The sequence below is a fragment of the Panthera onca genome, chromosome A3, assembly GCF_046562875.1.
Source record: "Panthera onca isolate mPanOnc1 chromosome A3, mPanOnc1 haplotype 2, whole genome shotgun sequence".
NCBI lineage: Eukaryota > Metazoa > Chordata > Mammalia > Carnivora > Felidae > Panthera > Panthera onca.
In genome coordinates, this window is record NC_138341.1 from 129,074,964 (window position 1) to 129,089,294 (window position 14,331).

General features: G+C 51.8%; 1 protein-coding gene across 3 annotated transcripts in view; it reads left to right on the plus strand.

Annotated features, from left to right (window-relative positions):
* Nucleotides 1–11,154: 11,154 nt before the first annotated feature.
* The window catches only part of BCAS4 (breast carcinoma amplified sequence 4), a 60,864-nt gene continuing 57,687 nt past the window's right edge, over nt 11,155–14,331 (plus strand). For 2 of the 3 annotated variants that reach the window (XM_060620229.3, XM_060620238.3), the window contains exon 1: nt 11,155–11,476. In XM_060620229.3, the coding sequence (XP_060476212.1) occupies nt 11,297–11,476 (180 nt within the window). In that variant the 5' untranslated portion in view covers nt 11,155–11,296. The remainder of the gene's footprint in view (nt 11,477–14,331) is intronic. The other variant, XM_060620219.3, reaches the window with a different exon arrangement.

The window sequence follows — 14,331 nt, forward strand, 5'->3', positions numbered from 1 at the left end:
TGTTTTGATTTTTTGGTATTTTTGCAAATTATATTTTCCTAGGAAATGGTCCACTGTATGCCCAGGTTTTCACATTTTATTATTAAAAAATTTTTTTAATGTTTATTTATTTTTGAGAGAGAGAGAGAGCGCACGAGCAGGGGAGGGGCAGAGAGAGAGGGAGACACAGAATCCGAAGCAGGCTCCAGGCTCTGAGCTGTCAGCACAGAGCCCGATGCGGGGCTCGAACTCACAAACCCAGAGATCATGCCCTGAGCCAAAGTCGAACATGTAATCGACTGAGCCACCCAGGCATCCCATGAACTGAACTGTTAATTATTTTGATATAAAAGACATTATTGGGGCAACTGGCAACACTCTAATGGGGACTCAGGATTACATGGCCATGAAGTATCAATGTTAATTTTTTTTAATGTTTATTTATTTTTGAGAGAGAGACAGACACACTGCAAGCGGGGAAGGGGCAGAGAGAGAAGGAGACAGAATCCCAAGCAGGCTCCCAGGCTCTGAGCGGTCAGCACAGAGCCGGACGCGGGGCTCGAACCCACGGACCGCGAGATCATGACCTGAGCCGAAGTCGGATGCAACCGACTGAGCCACTCAGGCGCCCCTAGGTTTCCACATTTTAAATGTCAAATATGGGCAAAAATATTTTTTAGGGCTTTGAAAACTTTTACATTCTCCTGCCTTCTTACTTATTTCTGTCTCCTGGATCTGCCACGGAACGAGAGGGGTAATTATTGTAATTTTTTAATTTCAATGACTCTTATTCAAAACTTTGCTGGTTAATCTTGACACCTTAGTTCACTGCACCTAATCTCAAAAAATTTTAAATATGAAAGAAAAGCGTGTTTGAGGATCAGCAAAATATTGTGTGTTTATTCTCTCATCTAGACAGTGGGGTCTTTTCGTTACATTTCAGAAGGAAAATTCCATTGCAAGCCTAGATCGGCACTTTGTTAAATGTGTAGATTATTTTACGGGAGAAGAGCTTTAGGACGCGGATTCTCCTCTTCAGCGAATGTGGTATCTGTCCACTTGCTTCTTCTTCCATATTCTCTACTAGAGTTTTATAGTTGCCTTCTTCGGGCTCCTGCACACTTTCTGTTAAGTATCTTTCTAGGTACTGCTCTTTGTTCTATTAGGAAGGAGTTACTGTAACCATTCATTTCTCTAACTAGTTATTGTTGGGGTTTTTCTGATATAAAGTTTCTTAGTAAAGAGCTTGCTCACTATTTGTAACTGGATAATCCTTCCAGAAGGATAATACTGTGATGATGCTTCCTCTTAGAAAAATGTCACCGGTATTTCATGATTAAGAATAACTCTTCTTTCTTTCTTTCTTTCTTTCTTTCTTTCTTTCTTTCTTCCTTCTTTCTTCCTTTTTAATTTTTTTTAATGTTTATTCATTTTTGAGAGAGGGAGAGAGAGACAGAGTGCGAGCGGGAGAGGGGCAGAGAAAGAGAGAGACACAGAATCCAGGCTCCATCCAGGCTCTGAGCTGTCAGCCTAGAGCCCCACGCAGGGCTCGAACTCACAAGTCGTGAGATCATGACCTGAGCCAAAGTCAGACGCTCAACCGACTGGGCCACCCAGGCGCCCCTCTTTATTTTTTTAAGTTTTATTTATTGAGGTAATCTCTACACCCAACATGGGGCTCAAACTCATGACCCTGAGGTCGAGAGTAGCACGCTCCTCTGAGCCAGCCAGGAGTCCCAAGAATAACTTCCTTAAATAAGACACTTAGTTTTCTCATTGCAAAATTAATATGTTCACTGCAGGCAAAATATAGAAGAAGAAAATTTAAATCGCATTACCGCTACTTAGAAATGGCCACGGTTAGCATTTTGTTGTGTGTGGATACATAGAGTTTTCTCTTTTTATAAAAGTGAGATCTGACAATACAGTCCCATAACTTGCTTTTTTTTTTTTAACTCAACATGTTGTGAACAGTTCTTGAACTTATTAAATATTCTTCTTCAACTTCTCTTTTATGGCTGCACAAGGCCTATCTATATATGGGCATCGCCTGATTTATCTTATCAGTGCCCCTGTCATTAACTATTGAAATGATTTCTAATTTTCTCCCATTGCAGCTCTGCAAGGATTTGCACACAACCGTGATTATATTCTTAGGAGAATTGGAATTCCTGGATCTAGGGTTGTGCAAAAATTATAAAATGTTTGATACAGATTGTTAGATTTCCCTCCAGGAAAGTTGTGCTGAGTTTATATTCTGCTGGGTGGTCCAGGCACCTCTCCATATTCTGGTCAACACCAGACATCATCCTTTTGCAATCTTTTATCAGTGTGTAAAAGGCTGTTTGAAAAGAAAAAAAGAAAAAAAAAACCCTTTAATATGGTGACATTTTGATGAGTGGCAACAGGTAAGACAATAGTGGGAAGAAAGACAAACATCACTGTGGAAGACAGTCTACTAATCCTTGGTGGCCGTTAAAAAGTGATCCATAACCAGCCCGAGTGGCCATCAACTGAGGAATAAATGGCGGCCTGTGGGACATCCACGTAATGGAGTAGCTCTGGGCCACAAGAAGGAATGAAGACTGGATATACACCATGGCGTGGAGGAAATGTGAAAACAGCATGCCAAGCAGAAGCTCTCAGACACAAAAGGTCACCTACCGTAGGATATACTCCATGGAAGGTCCAGAACAGACAAATCCAGAGAGACAGGAAGTAGACTGGTGGCTGCCGGGAGCTGGGGGGAGGGGGCGATGGGAGGACTGGGGAGTGATGGCTAAGGAGGGTGGGGTTTCTTTCCTGGGGTAGGAAAATGTCCTCAAACTGACCGTGGTGATGGTCACGCAACTCTGAATAGACTTTAGTATAAGCCATTGAATCTTTAAATACACGAATTGAATGGCATGTGAGTTATAGTTCAATAAAACTATGAAATAGTGATTCACAGGGCGCCTGGGTGGCTCTGTCGGCTGAGCACCTGACTTTGGCTCAGGTCATGATCTCACTGTTCGTGAGTTTGGGCCCCACGTCGGGCTCTGTGCTGACGGCTCGGAGCCTGGCGCCTGCTTCCGATCCTGTGTCTCCCTCTCTCTCTGCTCCTCCCCTGCTCCCGCTCTGCCTCTCCCTCCCTCTTCTATCAAAAATCAATAAACATTAAAAAAAATTTAAGATATTAAAAAAAAAAAAAGGATTCTCTCCCTCTGCCCCTCTCCCCAGCTTGCACTCACTCTCTCTCAGTAAACCTCGTTCATTCAAAACACATCAGCTGTGTAGCATGTGGTGGGGTCTTAGCAGTGAACAAGAAAACACAGCCCCTGTCCTCATGGAGCTAATATTGTACCTGATACCACACTACCTCCTTGGAAAGAAAATAAAAAGAAAATGCTGGAAGGAAGACACATTTTGAGACCATCAGAAATTCTGCGGGCTTCTAATTCACGTTCCTTGGAGAGCAGCAGGCTCTGGGTCACTGAACAGACCTGCTAAGTCACCGTCTGCACTTGACCAAAATTCCCAGGTGATGTGTCATTCCCTGGTACCTTCAAGTGTGACCAGCCCTGATCCACATGGCGACCTTCGTCTGAGCAGAAACCCTGTCTACACTACGCCCATGTCAACCCTCTACCCAAAGCAGAAACCCCATCTACATTATCCCGAAGTGCCAAGGACAGGGACAGGCGGCTAGCAGTCCAACGGTTCGAACGGTCCCATCAGTGGGGCCTTGCTACTCGGAGAACTGACTGTTCACTGACCGAAGTCTCACCTTCAGAAACTTCTCCCCTCATTTCCGGGCGGAGCTGGCCCCCCTTGAGTGGATGCCCCTGCATTGGACTTCTATCCTGGCATAACAACGTCCCACCGTCTTAGAGGCTTGGAACAACACGCCTTCGTTTTCTCGCTTTCCACGCAGTTTGAACATGACGGGTCACCTGGGTCCTTGGCTCAGCGTCTCACCAGGCTACCAGGCAGGCGTCGGCTGGGCCCTCTGCAGCGTGGATCCTCATCCAAGCGCGTTGAGGCTGTGCTTGCGGCAGCTGTCGGCCTGAAGCTCTGAGCTCCTAGAGGCACCTGCGGTTCCCCGCCCCGTGTCCCCCCCCCCCCCCCCCACCCCGGGAGTGTGCAGGAGGGCTGCTTGCCTTCTTCTGGGTCAGCAGGAGCGGCTCCCTCAGACTTCTCTCACCTCTGACCTCCAAACCCTCCATCAGTGCCCTCCTGATTAGGTCAGGCCCACCCGGGATAATCTCCCTTTGATTCACGCGAGGCCAGCTAATCGGCAACCTAATCCATCACAGGAGCCATATCCCGTCACCTCCACCGATCCCAGCCACACGTGGGCATTGACACGGGGGGCGCAGGCACCACCGGCGGCCAGGAATCTTGGGGCCATCTTAGAACTCAGCCTCCGTCGGCTGCTGCTGCGCAGCGCCAACACCAGAGGGCGCCGTTCCCGCAGAGGTGTGCCAACGCCCGGCGAGGACCAGCCCGCACAGGCCTGCGGGTGGGGTTTCTCCGGCTCTTTGTCTCTGGCCGAATTCACGGCCTCCTTCCTCGTGATCTTCCTTTCGCTAATCCAGGCCTTCTCCGTGCGAAACAGCTGCAGCGCCTTCCAACTGGCGTCACGTGACAAGACTTCATACTCGGTCTGTCCCAACAGAGATCAGGCGCCTACTCGGTGAGGAGTACCTGACTTCACCTGTCAGTTTTCTGTGCCTTCCCTTGGCAACGCTCTCAGCGTGTCAATATTCCACATCTAAGGCGGTGTCCACTGAGCACCGACTCTCTTCCAGACCCTGGCAGAGGTTAGCTCGTTGAATCTTTGCAGCCTGTCACTCTACTGATTAGGAAAGTCGGGCACAGAGAAGTTAAGAAACTCTAGAGACGTCACACAGCTCTTCGGCGGGGAGCCAGAATTCGAAGCCCGACGGTTGGACTTCGGACTCTGTGCTATAGCGGGTGTGTCATTTCACGGCCTCAAGTGAAACTCCAGATGAATTTCAACATGCCCTGTGTTTGTCACGTGCGCTGCTGAAGACACGGTTTCCGGCATCGTCGTTAAGATAAATAAATGCATTTTTCTCCCCCGAAGTCTCACGGCGTTTACTTTTGGCCGTTATTACAACTAGAGGCCGCTCTCAGGTTTGTGTTACAACCAGAGGCTGCTCTCAGGTACAGAGCAGTATCTCCTTTATGGAGTACCTACTGTATGCACAGCATTGTACCATTTACTCCAAAGACAGAAAAGGACCTTTGAGTCCTAGTGAACAGAGGTACACGTTCCTGAAACAAGAAAGCAAATGTGTTCAGATGTCCCAAATAGGCTAAAGAACGCTGTTTTTGCCAGGGCACTTAACCTTCTGACGTCTCCTGACACGTTCCGATCCGTCTCAACGTGATATCCTAGAAAGCCTGCGGGTCCGAAGCTCGATGCCACTTCGCTGTTACATGTGTAGGTCTGGACTACCGAGCCTCAGTTTCCCCAGATGGGAAATAGGAAAATGAGTCCACAGTTCCTTTTTTTTTGTTTTTTTGTTTTTTTTTTTTTTGATTTGGCAACTCAGGAAACTCTAAAAACCATCGGCTTTCCCGACGCCCCACCCCGATGAGGGCAGCAGACACATTGGCCAGCAGAACCTGGGCTGAATTGACCTGAGGTTTATGTAAGGCCTTATCCATATCCACTCGCCTGAGGTGAACGTTCACACGTGTTGCTGAGAAGTGTCCAGTGTGATAATGGGGTGCCGCCCTCGCGTGCCCGGGAGTCGCCCTGAGATGTCGGGCGTGCTCTGTGTTAGCATCCTGAAACCCACCAATACCTCGTTCTGAAACCCGGTGCCCCCCAGCGCCCTAGCATCGGGCGGTGGTCCCGGCAGGTCCCGGGCAGCTGTGAGCCCTGGATGAGACGTGACAGGAAGCACTAAGCTCAGCCCTCACTGACCCAAGGCCGGCTCGGCAGATCTCCTCACGTCTGGCAGCTTCTTTGTGCCCCCGCCGCCCCACGCCTGTTTAGATGGAGGCAGAGAAAACAACCCAGGACCCACATCTCAGCAGCTGGAAGGGGGAGAAGTCCTCATTCCTCCAAACCCGTGATTCTCCTCTTACATCTCAAATCCAGGGTGGCTCTCGCTGTACAGCTAAGTGTTGGCATGCACAGAGCAGTTTGAACCTTGACCCTTGCCTCCAAAGCTCTGAGACCCTTTGTGTAGCTCTGTTCGGGAAGGGAAGGAGGTAGGAAAAAAAAAAATATCGAATTACTGCAGAGAATTTTCCAGAAGCTGTCCTTTGCCGAGAAAGAAGGGGAATGTGTTGTTGCTATTTCCTGCCACTGTAGTGTGAGAATTTCAAAACCTGGTTTTTCACTGTGCTTTTTTTTTTTTTTTTATGTTTATTTATTTTTGAGAGACAGAGTGTGAGCAGGGGAGGGGCAGAGAGAGAGAGGGAGACACAGAATGCGAAGCAGGCTCCAGGCTCTGAGCTGTCAGCACAGAGCCCAACGCGGGGCTTAAACTCACAGACTGTGAGATCATGACCTGAGTCGAAGTCTTGGACACTTAACCCACTGAGCCACCCAGGCGCCCCTCGCTGTGCTTCTTTGAAGATGGGTGCTAAATTATTTTGCTAGCAGGGAAACAGATGTGAAGCAGGAGAGCGACTTCAAATTTTAGATAGATGTGTTTACTGAGGACTTCCTGTGTGCAAAGGCAGTCGGCTGAACACCCACAACACCCACAACAACAACAACAACAACAACAAATACATCAGACATATTCTCTGTCCTCCAGGAACTTGCTGTCGCAGAAGGGAGAAGGTATCAGAAGGCGAGCTTACAGGGCACATGTGCTTGAGGGGCAGAAGAAGGGCCCTTGAAGGCTGGCGGAAGGCGGGGGTGGCGGTCAGGGGCAGGTGCCCCAGCTAGGGCATTGCAGACGGGAAATGCTGGACACAGACGGGGGGCCTGGCAGATATGTGACACGTTCAGGGGTCCCTGGGCTCAGGAACCTGGACACCTTCAGGGACCAACAGGTCAGTACAAGACTGGGACCCAGTGTGGAAGACTGGCAAACCGGGACAGGTCCTTCACTGGCCAAGTATGGCCATGCCACAGTGCCGGCTCATGGTTCCCTAATCTTTCCTTTCTTTCCAAGAGAAGCCACTGAGTCTGAGTGTCCACATGAACCGTAGAAGGCTATCACATTAAAAGATATAGAGGGGCGCCTGGGGGGCTCAGTCGGTTGAGCGTCCGACTTCGGCTCGGGTCACGATCTCACAGTTCGTGGGTTCGAGCCCCGCTGACAGCTCGGAGCCTGGAGCCTGCTTCAGATTCTGTGTCTCCCTCTCTCTCTGCCCCTCCTCCACTCATGCTCTATCTCTCTCTTTCTCTCTCTCTCTGTCTCTCAAAAATAAACATTTAAAAAATGTTAAAAAAAAAAGATATAGATACTTAAACATAATGTTATCCAAAACAAATACGTTTGTAGATGTCTCTGTCCATTCAGGCCGCTAGAACAAAATCCCATAGACTGTGACATATGAGCAGCTCTTACTTCTCATGGTTCTGGAGGCTGGAAAATCCAAAATCAGCTCTGGTGAGAGCCCGCTTCTGGGTTGTGGACCGTCAACTTGTCAGGGTGTCCTCATGCGGTGGAAGGGGCAAGGGAGCCCTCTGGGGTAGAAGGACGCTAATTCCATTTACAAGGGTTCCACTCTTATAACCTGATCACCTCCCGGAGGCCCCCCCACCCCCCAAACTGGGGGGGGCGAGGCTCAACGTAGGAATCTGGGGAGGGACGCATGCAGCAGGCTGTATGGCCGGGGCCAGGACTCAGGTAAGCCCAGGGCACACCTTGTGAGGAGACCCTCGCTTGCTGCTGTCCCTGGAAAGTTTGTCCCACATGCCTCTCTGGCCTCACCCGAGGCCTGGCCGTGCTCCGTGGGCTCCCATCTGTAATTTAGGGCTCAGAGAGAAAAGCCGCGAAAACAGATTGGCGAGGTAGGGCCAGGGGTATGGTCTTTGAACTTCACGCGGTGGGCACTGGGGAGCCCGTGAAGGTTTACGAGCAAGAAGGGAGATGACTAGAATGTGCTCCAGGAGGACAGTGAAGAAGGCGGGCTGGCACAGGGGCAGGGCAGGGCAGGGCTTTCCTAACGGGCCAGGTTAGAGGGGGGAGGCTGGAGCAGGAACCAAGAGGGGTTGTCTCGCTGGAGGCAGAGTATTTGGTGTGAGTGGCCGGTGAGGAGTTGGGTCCTGGAATCAGATTGTCCAAGTGTAAATCCTGGCTCTTGCCTATACTAGTTATTGTCCTGGGCCAGCGGATGAATCTGTCTCTCTTGGTCACAGTCTCTTCATCTGTACAATGGGCATCGCAGCAGGGGCCTACCTCACGGGATGTGGCAGAGATTCAATGAGGCCACCTATGTGAACAGCGCCTGGCACATGGTAAGTGCCGAGGACGCAGCAGCAGTGAGGACAGTGGTGGGTGCCAAGGGACCCCAGGGTCACCGGCGCCCACAGAGTTAAGCACGCACTGGAAAGGAACAGATGATATTCCCTGGGGGATCTTTTAAACCTCCCCAAACCACGGCCACACCCCATACCAATTAAATCCCAATCTCTGGGGCGGGGGCTGGGCATCAGTATGTTCCGCAAGCTTCTCAGGTGTTTCCAATGTGCAGCCAAGCTTGGGAACCATTGCTAATCTAGAACCTCGTATGCCTGAGGCCTGGGCTGGCGTTGACCTTGAAAAGACACAGACAGGCAACCATTTTGTAGCTGGAGGTGAAGCCAGATGGGGGTGGGGGGTGGGGGGTGGAAGGGCGTGTGACCTTGAGGCCCAGCCAGGCACTCGTTTTAGGGCTCCGGGGGGCCTTGCCAGCCTGCCAGCCACTGGCGCCCCCACCCTCAGGCCGGGCTGGGGCCGGCCGCCTGCACCCGCAGAGGACTCCACGCAGGAGACCAGAGCGGCAGCTGAGCCCGGCTTGGGCGCCAGAGGGAGCTCGTGGGGACGCTCCACAGCTCCATCCCTGCGGCTGGTTCAAACTGGTTTGGGCAGGGTGCGGCCCTGGCAGGCTGCATGCCAGGCCTCAGGCTTGCTGCCTCTGCCCCAGGGTCTCCCCAAGAGCTAAGGACCGGGGACAGGGCATTGGGACATAGCCAAGCGCCACTGAGAGGCTAGGAGATTTTTACACCTTCAATCCCCTTTGTTGAAAACCATTGATTTGGCCTCCCATGGGGGGATCCCTGGGTAAATGCCTGCGGCAAGCGGGAGCCCCTAAATGGGGGTCATTCTCCGACTTTGGTACAGCTGTCACAATGCAGATGTTCAGCCCCCCAAAGATTCTGATTCAGCAAGTTGGGGGAGGGCTCCGGGCATCTGTATTTGTAGCACAATGTTTCTAAGGCATAATCACACATTTAGGGAGAAAAAAAAAAAAAAAAAAAAAGACTGAAAACAAAGTGACTGTTGGCTACCCAACTCAGCCCAGGGTATGGATCCTTCCCCAGACACCCCATCTCCCCCGGGAAAGCCGGGGCGGGGGTGGGGGGAGGTGCTGGGTAATCTGCACTTTTAGATAATATCCCAGCCTTTTTTGTTTATTCCTTTTACTTTTGATGAGTCATTTTGGGCATTCAATAGGTTTAAGTGTTACAACAAACATCAGCAGAAGAAATAAAACACTATAAATACCATCAAACCCTGTTCATAACCCTCCTGGGTTGGCTATCTCAATCCCCCTGTAACTACTTCCCTGAACGTGGCCTGCCCGGTCCCCATGCACAGTTTTATACTCTTGCTCAGTATGTCTGTATCCATACACAATACAGAGTGTGGTTTTGCATGTTTTTAAAACTTTATGGTAATGGCAGTGTGCCCTAAGTGTGCCTTCTGCAACTTGTCTGTCTTTTTTTTTTTTTCTTCTTCTTAGCATTATGTTTGTGAATCTCATTCATCAGGGGAATTCTGCTGTGCCCAGGTCTCCTCGGCTAATCTGAAGCCAGTTCTTGGCTTTTCAGAGGGAGGGCCCCCAGCCAGCCTGCCTGCAGCAGTGAGGGTCTGAGCTTGGTTCCTGCGTGTCTGTGTGATGAACTGAAGGGCTCTGAGCGTCGGGGAAATCAGGACAGTAATGAATAGCCAAGTTCAGGTTCTGTGGGTTCCTATCCAATCCCGTAACTAACCACCTGTGGCCCGAATCTTTGCCAAGATTTTTCCAGAATGCGACTCTGACCTGCAGGTCTGAATGTTTGGGCAGGGGTGTGGAGCAATGAGCGGAGGGCAGGTGTGGAAGTGACGGAATTCCCCAAAGACAGATGGAGGACATGTTATGCCCCCTACCCAGGTGGTCACGTAAACTATAGATTCCACGGGGCCGGGAGGGGGGCGAGGGACGAGGGACGTTGCATACATTTATTTACACCCCTAAGCCCAGCTTGATTTTGTTAAACGAATGTGACATTAAAAGAAAAAAAAGACGTCATAGGAAAAATTGTATTTCTAGACTTCCCTGGACCTCTTCCCCATTTTTAGGATTTTCCTTATTAGCATTGCTTTGGGCGGATGCACCCCGCCCTCTTCGGCCTCTAGAGGGTCTCGACAAGCCTCCCAGGGGTGTGTGTATTGGGGGGGGGGGGGCGGGCAAACAGTGAGCTTAAGGATTCCCTGGGGAGTTTATTCTACAAGCTGCCCCAGCGAGGAAAAGGACCGCTACAACCGGCTTCTCTAATTTCCAGATCTCTCCGCCGGGCGCAAACAAGATGCTGGAATTAGGACGGCCCTGGGGGCGGGGACTTTGGTCTTTAAAGGAAAGGACCCCGTTCTCTATCCTGGATGCTGGAAACACCCCGGGAGCTTTAAAAAACTACTGATGCCCAAGCCCCACCCCCAGGGATTCCGGCTGAATCCGCCGGGGTGAGGCCTGGCTTCCGGGCTTTTGAAAGCTCCCCAGGGCATTCTAAAGTGCCGTGGGGGCTGGGAGACACGGCTCCGCCCGGATTCCAATGAAAAGGGGTGGTCTATACTGGCGGTTCTCAAACTCCGCCGTCTGTAGGAATCCCCAGGCGAACTTCAAAAAATGCTGGTGCTCAGGTCCCAACCTCAGGGACCGCGTGCTGGGCCGGACTTTGGAAGTTTGAAGAGTCCCAGGTGATGACAATATGCAAGCGAGGTTGAGAAGCTCGGCTTTACCAGGTGGTGCGAGGGCCGGGCGCAGTGAGCGCCGCGCGCCACTGGGTGGCGCTGCCCCCCTCGGTCCGGTGCTCGGGGAGGCGCGGGCCGCGTCCGGGTGCGCACCTGCCCCGCCTCCTCCAGGCGGGCCGCGGGGCATGCAGCCGGTCGGGGGCGGGGCTCCGAGGCCGGGACCAGGCCACCGGCTCTCGGGCAGCCTCCGCCAGCTGGACCCCGCCGCTCTCCTGATGCTGCTCCTGGACGCCGACCGGCCGGAGCCCGTGCGCAGCGGGGCGCGCGAGCTCGCGCTCTTCCTGACCCCCGAGCCCGCGGCCGAGGTAGGGAGCGGGGGCTGGAGGTAGGGGAGGTGGGTCGGGGGAGGGGCGGCGGTCTACGCCCTGGCACCCCGGGGGAGGAGAGGGTGGGTGCGGCCTCCGGCGCGCGGGGACCCGAACCCGAACCCTCGGCGTCCCCGCAGCATCCTCGCGCGCCCAGCGCCAAGGGCCCGAGGATCCCCGCCTTGCGGAGAGATGACTGCCTGGCGCCACCCAGAGATGCGCGGCAGGTCTGGCCTCTCCCTCTTTCGGCCACAAGGCCCCCCGGGGGCCCAGAGTCGCCTCGCATCCGGACCCGGGCCCCCAGCATCGGCCGGGCTCTGGGGAGGCCGCCCCCCGCCCCCGGTCCTGCCCCCGGCCGAGCGCTCGGCCCGCTGCGCTCAGAGCCGGGTGCCAGTGGCCCGGGAGGAGGCGGGCAGCCTGCGTCTGTGCGGGGAAGTACCAGGCCTCCTCGGTCCTGCTGTTGCTAAGAGGGAAAATACCTCGTCTCTATCTGTACTTTCTATTTTAAAAGCACAGAATAAAAAGTAGATCTGAAACTAGGCCCTTCATCTTCCAGCCGAAGCCAGTCTGTTAACAGTGCCGTGAAAGTTATTTACCCAAGTGCACCAGGAGTTATTTAAGGGTTCAATTCAACTCATTCTCTTTTTAAATCTCAGAAGCAGGACAGAAATACATCAGATACAGAGGGAGCACCCCTCTTCCTGCTCTCTGCGCCCCGACTCCGGGTCCCCGAGATAACCATCACTAGCCGTGTGGTGTTGTACCTCACCCCAACCAAACGCTTAGAAAATGCATTTGCCAGTGCGGGTGTGCATGTATCAATAATACTAGGTATTCGTTTTTATAAAACTCTGCTTGACCTAGTAATACCGTTCTCCAAGTGGCTTTTTTTCCCCCCACTCAAAATAGCATGGACAAGTGGGGAGTGACTGCTGGTGATAAAGTACAGGGCTTTTTGGGGTGACGAAAATGTTCTGGAATTAGTGGTGGTGGCTGCCCAACTTTGTGAATATACTGAAAACCACAGACCTGTGTGCTCGTAGAGGGTGACTTTTATGGTATGTGACTTACATCTCAATTTTACAAAATCGCATGGACATATTTTCATGTCTGAATGTATCCGTAAGAGCTGTCCAATAGAAATATAATCTGAGCCACAAATATGAGCCACTCCTGTAATTTTAAATATTCTGGGAGCCACAAAAAAAAAAAAAAAAAAAAAAAAAAAAAAAAAAAAAAGAAAAAGAAACAGGTGAAAGTAGTCTCAATATATTTAAAGTAACAGTTCCTCCAAAATATCAATCACTCCAACATGTAAACAATGACCATGTAAAAATCTTACTGAGATTTTTACGTTCTTTTTTTTTTTTTTTTTTTTGGTGCTAGGTTTTCAAAATCAGGCTTTTATATTGAACTTACAACATATCTCAGTTGGGACCGGCCACGTTGTGAGTGTTCAATAGTCATGTGAGGCCGGCGGCCTCCATGTTGGAGACTATGCTCCATCGTTCTTTGGCTTCCCCGTACCCCACAACTAAATGATAATTACTCCTATTTCCTGGGCCCATGCCATGTGCTAGCAGCGTGCCGGACCCTGTTCACAGACTGTGTCGTTGCTCCTGGCAGTGACCCAGGGCTAGGAGGTTGTTTGGTTAATTAAAAAAAAAAATTTGTTTTAATGTTTATTTTTGAGAGAGAGAGAGAGAGAGAGAGACAAAGCACAAGTGGCAGAGGGGCAGAGAGAGAGGGAGACACAGAATGTGAAGCCGGCTCCAGGCTCCAGGCTGTCAGCACAGAGCCCGACGCGGGGCTCGAACTCCCGAGCTGTGAGGTCACGGCCTGAGCCGAAGTCGGACGCTCAACCGTTGGAGCCACCCAGGCGCCCCTTGTTTGGTTGATTTCATAGCTGGGAAAACTGAGGCCCACACGGAATAAGTGACGTCCCGTGGAGGTACCGTAACTTATGAACCGTGCCCCCAGGAATGGGCATTTGGGTTGTCTCCGGGTTTTCACTGGTGTAAGAAGCCTGAGCGTCGTCCTCGTTCCTTCTCTCCCTTGCTCTCAGCAGAGAGATGTCGTGCCCAGCGGCTAGACCTCAGCTTCATTTTGTCTCTATTAGGGACAGCCTTCGAGAGAAACTGCATGCGTTAACTTCATTTTCTCACTCAGGGCTCTCTTTAACTCAGACACGGGCTGGCTCACGCTCATTTGTAAGGGATGTAATGAACAGCCCAACTCCCTGCAGCTCCAGCGGCAATAAACCCACTTAGAGTGCTTGCTGAACTTTATTTACCAGAAGCAGCAGAAACTGCCAGAGCACAGTCACTTGCAGCCTCTGGTTAAGGCTCAACCCACTGGCAGCTCCCCGCGCTGAGGCTGTTTGCAGATGGGCCAGTGAGCAATCTGGAAAAGGGAGGTCCGGTTTGGGAACAGGACTGGACGGCGGGGCCCAGGAGCGGGGGAGAGCAGTGAAACACGCAGGGGCCCTGCCTTCAGGACACTGGCAGACAACAGACACATAACACACAACCCCTCTAGATGGGGTGGTGAGGTAGAGGGTATCTGCGTGAGTCGGGGAGACGAGGGGTGGGGAAGGTCTCTCTGAGGAAGCTGGGACCTGTGAATGTGCAGGGAAGAGGAAGCACAGGGACCTGACTCTGTTGGGGGTGCAGTCAGGGAGGGCTTCCTTGAGGCAGCGACATTTTAGGCTGAGCCCTGAAGTGTGAATAGGAGTTGGCCAGGCAAAGCGGAGAAAAGCGTCCCAGGCAGAGGGAACAAAACTTGCAAATGCCCTGGGGTGGAACGAAGCAGGGTGCAACTCGGACAGAAGAGCAGGTGGAGGGGGAGCAGAGGGA